A 9,314-nucleotide genomic window follows, 5' to 3' on the forward strand; every position below is an offset into this window, starting at 1 on the left:
ATAAAGGGTAAGGGGGTGGCACAAGAAAATAATGGCATAAATGACAGTATATTTTAGCATTAAATACTCAATGGAAGGAAAAATGTAAATTACATCTTTTGTATTTAACAAAAAATGTACTATATATCAGTAAATGCTGTTAAAGCAGAGAATATCACTGTTTCCTAGAAATTTTTCTATAAAATGTACATAATTGATCTCAACTTAGTACTCATCATATGAGATCATTAGCTTATAGTGATTACTTCAAACATTCCTGCTTACTGCTAAAGAGATTAGTATAAAGTCTGTTCCCCACAGGGAAAAAAAAAAAAAGAGAAGAAAATTCACAATATTCACACTATTCATTACTATATCTAGTCTTTCTATAAGTACACATGAAGCAGAATTGAGATACTTTAAAAAGGTTAAATGTTAACATTCTTGTATATATGCACTACACAAGAAAGACAGGAAGAAACCTAGTGACTTTGAAAATAATTAAGATACTGAAAATACAAAACTATCATATTTACCACATTTTGGCCAGAAAAACCAGAAATATGAGAATGGCTCTTCACATGCGAAGTCAATTTCATCCAAAGGATGATCTTGATAAATAAAGGGTTAGTACCAAAGAAACAAATGTTCCTTTAAAATAATTGTAAATACTATAGTTTCAAAATATATCTCACATACATACATAAAGCTGACACACAAATGAATTCTTAATCAGGAAGCTTTATAACTGACAAAATCAAGTGCTGATCTCTGTAGAATGCATTTGTAGAAGCCTGAACCTGAAAGAAGACATCTTCAGCAGTCTCACTATAACAGTGGCTACAGCAAAAGGAGACAGGCACATTTCATTTCCGCCCCACATGTTCAACTTGCAATGCCTAAGAGCCAGGATAGCCTCTGTGATCCTCCATTAGCCACTAGGGCAGAGATAACAGGAGCTGGATTAAACAGAATGATGAAGCCTCCCACCCAATCACTACTCAAGTATTATCCAGTGAACCCACTGCATTAGAGTCCATAACCATATCAAATCACTCACCTTTTGTTTTATCTGTAACATTTTAAAAAAATTTATTTTCCTCTGATTTCTTCTGTACTGCTACCCTTCAAAAGCACACAAAGTAACCCATGTGTTTGCAATTACTCTCTTTCCTTTTTTCCTACTACAAGTCTTTCCTAATATTTTCCCATACAACACAGCTTTCTAGGCATTATGTATAGCTCTGTTGTGACTCTCCATTAGGTGAAATATCAACTCTTTCTTGGGGAATTCACTTAAGAACTAGTTTCCAGATTGATATACTAATAAAAGCAGTACCCAGAAACAAGCAGTTAAAATGAACAATTTTTTGAATTACTACTGTGAAATTCTCTAGGTTTGAAGTGGGATCAAAATATTTTAGCTGGTCTTGGCACATATATATATGTAAGTAAATTTTTCAGAGAGGGTATATATCCTATGCTAAAGCCAGTGCCTGCAGTCTGGAGGCACAGGAGTGCCTTCAGCATCAGTGAAATCCTATTGTACTAAATCCAACAGGCAAGTTTAAAGCAAATTCTAATTTAGAGGACATCACATATATTTTTGAGAACATGCATTTGTAACAACGAGGAATAAACATTTTGGAAATGAACAATCAGCTGTTTTAAGAACTACCTAAATGAGTTCCACTAAAGCAAACCAGTCTTGTACAGCAGTAATGGGAGAAAACAACAGCGCTCTGGAACAGTTAAGCAAGGATCAAGTTACCATGAGAAAAAAAGTTAAACAATTTTTTTAAACGCATGCCTACAGAGAGCCAGTTCCAAAATGTGCTGTTTCTGTAAAGTGTCAAATTTAAACCTAAAAGAAATAAAAAAATATTAACAATGGAATCAACCATCAACACTCTTGAGTATTTATTTCAAGCAGGGCTAAGAGAATATAATAGCAAACACAGGAATGAAATTTTTTAACAGAACCCTAAGCTTCTCAATTATTTGCTGCATGACATTGGGCTGTCATTTAATGTAAAAGTATATATACAGAACAAGACTACAGCTATGTCCTTGGACTTAATAAATTAAGTCCTTAGAAAGATGCAATATATCCCAGAATTCAGTTTAAGACTACAATATTTATTCGTGCTATTAGAGTCTGGATTTTGATATATTACAGCTCATTACAAATGAAAGAATGTGAATGTAAAAAAAAACCTGATGTTGATAATGGGGCTGTAACAAGTTCTCCACATGATATATAGATTGAATATTGATTAAAACATTTAGAAAAAAGTTTCAGACAAGTATTCAAACAGATAAACATTTCACACTTTCAACTATATAGCAGTGGAAAATAAAAATCCCACTCTTCCCATAAAGAAGATGGTAAAGCACACTTATCCATACTTGATTATACCACTTCAAATATTACCCAGATTTTTTGAAAAAATGCAATATACAAAAACAACAAAAAAATCTTATTCACAGGGAAAGTAAAAAAAAAGCAATACCTAAAAGTTCAGTTGTAGCATTACAACAAACTGATTTCCTACTGTAAGAAAGACCCTTTTATAAGACAATTTCAGAAGAAATGCACACCACAGAAGATAACCAACAGCTTTCAGAGAAACAATATACTAAGCATGTTGGTTTACTTTATCAATTAAACTATTTTGAACAGCTATATACAAAATTACCTTTTCAATCCATAATAAAGCAATAAATTGAAGCCATGTATTGGAAACAGAGACAGGTTACTAACATTTATCATATATATGTATAATCAAATATATTATCAAAGTGCTGCAGCCTTATGAAAAGAAAAATCATATAGCATTACATCAAAAAGGAAATCCTATATATGTCATTTAGGGTAATAAGCATACAGCACATACAATTTCATTTCCATTGCACAGATACTATGCAAGCTGTTCAGGATACTAAGCAAACTAATAAAATGTTCTGTAGCAGAATCCAGGAAAACAAAACCAAAATTTAAGTAACAAAGGAAGTGAAGGAGCTTTCAATTTAAAATAAGTTATATTTACATATTTACAAATGTATTGTCTACTATTTTAACAACATTTTCTTCTCAACAACATAACCATTCACTTCTACATTCTTGATCACTTCTCTGATCCATCTTAACCTTCTCACTTTACATTAACAATGTCTGGGCCTTCTACTACAATCCAAGGCCAAAACTAGAAGCCTGCATACAGGAAAACAAAAGGCTCCTTGGAAGACAAATGAGTTAGAGGGCACTACTTTAGCCAAGGTAAACTGGTTTCAGGGAACTGTCTAAAAGCAAGCAGGAGCATCTGAGTTGGAAAAGCTTTATGTGGTGTGACCTGATTTGCACTAGGCAAACAACTTCTTCCTTCATAAAGTCACAAGTGTGTCTCTTTTCTATTAGTCAGTCTTTTAAAAATACCTCAATGGTTGGATTTGAATTGCACACTACAGAAGTAAGAAAGCTCTTCCATATTTTTGTGTTTAATGACAGGTACTGAAGACTCTCCACAGTACCTGATAATGGACGCAGACATCCAGAAGAGCTTTTCAAAGGCAACCATACCACATTTAACTTACCTGCTGTTCAACTTCCCTAGTTTTTGTAGAATTTAACACAATACCATCAAAATAAATCTCAGCTTTAAAAAAATCCATGTTGAACACTGTAATTTTTTCTGTTTTCATAAATTTATAGTCCATTGTACTTGTGAAAAAACATGCTCGTTTAAACAAGCCTAAAGTGTAGTAAAATCGATAATGCATTTTAGAAGATGAATTTATCAAACTCATGCACTCACACGTTTAACAATGCACTAGTTAACAATGCAAGTTTCAAATGGAAAGCAAAATTCTCACCCATCCTTAGTTTGATCTGCCACTCCAGCCAACAGCTGCACTGTTTTAGGATTGTGATGCGGATCCGTATGAAGTCCTAGGTATTTCTGCACAAAATCCTCTGGGGTCATGTAATGCTCACCATCTTTCTCAACGCTTGCATACTAGAGTAAAAATAAAAAAACCAAAGCCACACAAACAAAAATAAATCGCATTTAGATGCTAATTATCAGTGAAACAGTATCTTTCAATTAAAAGAAAAATACGTATTTCAGAAACTGTCAGGAAAGTGGGAAAATTTATAAAAATTACAACCATGGTACAGCATTCCATTTGCAGCTACACTGAAAACAGAGCACATAAATTTTCTTACAGCTTCTAGTAGCAGATATCTTCTGAATAATTGTTCCTGATCTTGACTATAATTATTTTGGAAAACATAAATTATTTCTTTTCTCTTTTTGTAAGAAATAAATGTTAGCTTTATTTCTAAGGAAAAATATTTTTAAGGAAAAATTCACACACACAGATAGTGCTTGCTTCAGCATCTTGTGTATCTCTTCCATAATATCAGCCCCTCACACCACCTCATCACCTTTTACTCTTCCACCCTCCAGCTGTGATCACAGCTGTTTGCAAGACTGTATTGTAAACCAGATTACTGAATCTATGGAGAATTAAAATAGAGTATTTCCACTAAAACAGGAACACAGAGCAGTGGGCAGGAATCCCTTAATTGAGAACTGCTGCCAATATGACAGCACAAGGAAACTGTGGCTTCCTTTAATCAACTCTGAAAGGTTCTCTTCTCAGCCATACACACAAGTGACTGAAAAATGCCTTATGAAGCACGATTCTGCTGCAAGACATGAAATGCAAAGAAAATGTCATGTATGAAGGCCCATCAGACATGCAGAGTATGGAGCGTATCTTCAAGAATCACTGAAGTCAGCTGACAGTAGAGTGCATATCAAAGACAGTCAAAATCTAAACACCATCTTTTTTCCTCCAAACACCAATTTCTCTGAGTGTATAATAAATAATAATTCATAATAATACTTTCCACAATAAAAACTGTTTGGGGGAAGTTTTGTTAAAAAATATCAAGACAAAAATAATTAAGTGACAGATACATTGAGCTCCATATGAGAAGGTCATGGCATTTTGGAAGAGTTTGGCAGAAAGCCAATAATTAAGGCCTGACAAAGTAGCTAAGCATGTAAATACATAAGTTCTATGTTTGCACCATATAACTTAAGTCAAGAATCTTTTAGCCCAAAAAAGGCAATTTTAAATTATAGCCTAATTTGAATATAAAACATAACACATCAATTAAATCTTTGTTCTTCTCAGTCTTGAACTCTGTTACTTTATAACACAAATTTTTTAGTATGGATTTGTAGATTGCCTCAGGTAAGCATTTGATGAATTTCCATGACACTTTTTTTAAAAACATCCTCATATAAGACAAACATACAAACCTCCTACTCTTTACAAGCTGGTGCTATGTATCACCACACTTTCAGAAACAATGCTTTGGAAATCTCTTTTGGTTTCCTTCTCCACCTTGCTTGAACAAGTTACACTTGAATTCAACAGGCAGGGAATAATTTAATAATATTTTCCAAAGGCCAAGTGTGTCTTGTCCAAGAAAAATAATGAAGGTTCACTAAGAAATCCGGTAACTGTTTTTCCATCCAACTCTTTCATCCTTCCATGATAATTTGTTAGAAAATTTGTTCTTTTATGTTTCTTACTCAAGTCTGTGGTTAGCAAACACCTAAAATGTAACTTATTTGATGGTGCACAGACATGAAATTTCAATGTCTGCATTTCATAGTTGCAGGATTAAGAGAAATAGCACATCTTTTTAATGCAAATCAAACTTTATCTTTTTAACAGTTTAAAACAATTAGAAGAAGCAGATAGCACACCTCAGAAATTCTGAAGAGGAAGGTATATACTCAATGTCCTTTAAGATACAAGGTACACTGCACGGCGAGAGGGCACGTATCCCATTAGAAGACGTGCATGAACAGAAGGAAATCTAAGTAGACTCTCTATGATTGAGGTGGATGGTGACGAGGCCTAGAGCTCACATCTTCCCTTCTAACCATTTCCAAGGGAAGCCAAATTTAGGAAGGAATGCACGACCTTTAGCTGAAGTTCGAAGAAGAGACCAGCACTCTCAGCAAGGAGTACAACATATCTGACCCCTAAACACTTGCAATATTTCATAACAAGACTTTCTGCAACTCAGTCTTGAAAAGCATGATTCTCCTTTGTTTTAAAGCCTGCAAATAAGTTTGATTTCTAAGCATAAAACCCCCTATAATTTCAAACTCAACAGAACGTAGAAGAAATACAAACTCTTTTTTCTATGCTTTTTTTTACTGCAAAATCTCACATACTCAAAGAGAGAGAGGAGAGCTTCATATTTTTCATTCCTCAGAATATCAAACAGTTCACAACTTCATTTGCATGTTTCTTTGAAGAAAACAAGACAGGCATGGGGGAAGCCTTTTATTTTTAAACATACTGTCTGTTTTTAGGTCAATAAAACATGTACTGTCAGGAAGAAAATTTCAACAGCCAGTGATACAATGTTCTTCCTTTCTGCTGTTGTCTGTATGACCACTATCAAGAACTTCATTTCCTTATTTCCAGAAGCAAGAACTTCTACTGACTGGATGTCAAGAATCATAAAGAATTCACATTTACAACTGAATAATGTTTTGAGACCTCATTTCACTGTTTTTCATTCAAATGTGCGAAAGTATTTTGCAAAAAGGTGGAAAAACATGTTCTAGAATCACATTTTTATACTGCATTAATATATATTTTAAAAGATAATACTTTCATGTCGCTAATTTTAGTAACATACTCTAGTGTAATCTTTACCTACAAAAGCTGAATGCCATGTCAATCAAAAATGAACCTGTGTTGGAGTATCTTTTACTAGAAACTAAATGTTGAGCTTCCACAGTTTGATGCCAGCATTCTAAGTATTTGCACTCCAACAATGTCATAGTGTAATCCAGTATGCAAAAGAAAAGGCCACCAAAATTACGGCTGGGATGCAACTCCTCTCTCTCAGGCAAAAAGCTCTCTCTGACTACTTATCATATATGGAAATTGCTAGATGGTATAGTAGAACCAGAAAATACATATAAATAGTTAAATAATAGACTTTATTATTTACAGTATTAACTCTAATTTTATAGTCCTAATTTTTTAAATAGAGAAAAGCTTCCTAAATATGCTGTGTAACACTCAACATTAGGGAAAAAAACATATTTTAGCCATTTTGAAATATTGGTGGCCCTATTATGGACCTAAAACATAGTTCTTTTTCTTCTTATTATTCCATATGACTGATTCAAACTTTATCATTAAAGTTTTAGGATTGACTGGATCAGTCCTAAAAGTTTAATTATAAAGTTTCTGATTTTTTCCTTTCTGATCACACTTTAGTGAAACTAAGGGAATGGAGAAACCTTCATACTATTATTCATATATGCTAATTCTAAGGCCCTGCAAGGGATAATAATGCAAAATATATTAACCATGAGAAATCAATTTTAAGTTCTAAAAACACTGCTAGTGGTCCAACCATTTGTACGAACATATATAAATCCCAAGGACAAAACATACAGTCATGGAAGAAGAATTTTTTTCGATTATGCAAAGGTGCATTTATAAAAAAAACCAGCACTTCATTATAATTATTTGCTTTATAGAAAATTAGAAAATAGTACAGGAGCTTATTTAATATTGTAATTTGGAAATGGTTATCACACTTTTTGCTAGCAGCAGTTTCTCCTCAATGCCTGACACCCCGTCAATACACTACGCCTGCAAAGTGAACTCCTAAGTGTCCCACCAGCACGACACGAGTCTGATGCCACGGTAAACTGCTGAAAGGGCAAAACACCGAAGTCCGACACTCAAACAACATTCGATCTTTTTACCTGCAAAAAAATATTCCGTAGTTCAGCAGGATCCGCTCTTTTGGTTGAATGCACCTGTAAACACAAGCAAATTAATGCTTCGCTTAGGCGGGCTGCTGTCAGATCGCAGAGAAACCCGCCGCGCTGGCCGAAGGCGGCAATACGGCGTCCCTCGCCAGAGCCACGGGCCCAGCCTCAGCCGTGACCGGCTCCGCGCTGGTGACAGCTCTCAGCACGGCGCTGTCTGCGAGCGGCGCGGCGCCCCGGCCCCGCAGGACCACCGCCACCGCCACCGCCGCCCCGGGGACCCCGGCCCGCGCCCCCCGGGGCACTGCGGCGGGCGGAGGCGGCGCGAGCTGCGCCGCCGCTCCCCCGGGGCCGCCCCGCCATCACCGCCCCCGCGGCCGCTTCCCCCCGCCGCCCGGCTGCCCCCGGCCCCACGCGGGATCCGCCCGGCTCCTCCTGCCACCAGCGGCGGAGCGGGAGAGTCACCTTGACCGCCATGCTGCGCCCGCCGAGGAGGAGGAGCCAGCCGCCAGCCGCCGCCGCGCCGCCGCAGCACCGCCGCCTCGGCGCGGCGCTGTGGGGTGAGCGCCCTGCCCCGCCCCGCCCCGGCCCCGCCGAGCCTGGGGGTACGCGGCGGTGGCTGCTGGTAGCGCCTCCACAGTGCAAACGGAGCCTCTTTAAATGCTGCTGAATCTCCTTCTGGCGTAACACGTGCAGCCGTGTCCCTGAGGGTCGGCAGAGGTGTGTCTGTACCTGTTGGTTTCAGGTGCCGAAACTGTTCATAGACTGGTGTTCTGGCAGCTTGGCTGCAAATCGGTTGTAGCTCTCTATTTCAAACATAGAACTAGAGGCCTTATATCTGGCTGAATTCAGTAACTTCTGACAGGGTCTTATAATCCTTTATCAGCAGAGCACACATATGCTTTATACTTCAAAATAAAAAGCATGCAGGCCGAAGTCTTAAGAAAGGGAAGGTTTATACCTTATTCCAGCAGTTCAATCATGGTGCTTATAAAACCTGATTTAAATAATACAGCATACTTTGTCTTGCTGTGCTATTTCAAGGGCCCATCAAATTGTCTTTTGTTAGATGGCACTGGAAAAAGGTAGATTCTGGTACTCCTCAAATAACACAGAGATATATTAAACTAAATACAGTAACTGGTAGCTTACAATGGTGGTCACAAAACAGTGACTCAAGTTTAAAACAACTTTTCTCGGTAAACAACTTTTTTTAATTACATGTCAACAAAAGCTTTTCTTAGAGTTCATATACTACATACATGCCTATGTCCCAGCTGACAGCATTAGTTTTGCTAGAAATCTTGCCTATTTGGTAAGCATCTGGCCACCCAAGTATGTTGTTTAATAAATCCATATGTGTACATGCTTAGCTGCAGGGTGTTATGGTTTACCCTAGCCAGCAGCCAAGCCCCGCACACTCACTCACTTGTTCCCCACCAGCAGGACTGGTGAGAGAATTGGAAGGGCAAAAAGTAGAAAATTTGTAGGTTGAGATACAAACAG

At 37.3% G+C, this 9,314-nt stretch overlaps 1 protein-coding gene across 2 annotated transcripts in view; it reads right to left on the reverse strand.

The window, feature by feature from the left end:
- Positions 1–8,376, reverse strand: part of SLC25A12 (solute carrier family 25 member 12) — a 45,362-nt gene extending 36,986 nt beyond the window's left edge. The window contains exons 1-3 of one of the 2 annotated variants that reach the window (XM_030277441.4): positions 8,274–8,376; positions 7,803–7,856; positions 3,853–3,995 (exon numbers count right to left, since the gene is read on the reverse strand). In XM_030277441.4, the coding sequence (XP_030133301.1) occupies positions 3,853–3,995; positions 7,803–7,856; positions 8,274–8,285 (209 nt within the window). In that variant the 5' untranslated portion in view covers positions 8,286–8,376. Of the gene's footprint in view, positions 1–515; positions 3,826–3,852; positions 3,996–7,802; positions 7,857–8,273 lie in introns of those variants that run through there. The other variant, XM_072932232.1, reaches the window with a different exon arrangement.
- Positions 8,377–9,314: the final 938 nt, after the last annotated feature.

This window comes from Taeniopygia guttata, chromosome 7, assembly GCF_048771995.1.
Source record: "Taeniopygia guttata chromosome 7, bTaeGut7.mat, whole genome shotgun sequence".
Taxonomy (NCBI): domain Eukaryota; kingdom Metazoa; phylum Chordata; class Aves; order Passeriformes; family Estrildidae; genus Taeniopygia; species Taeniopygia guttata.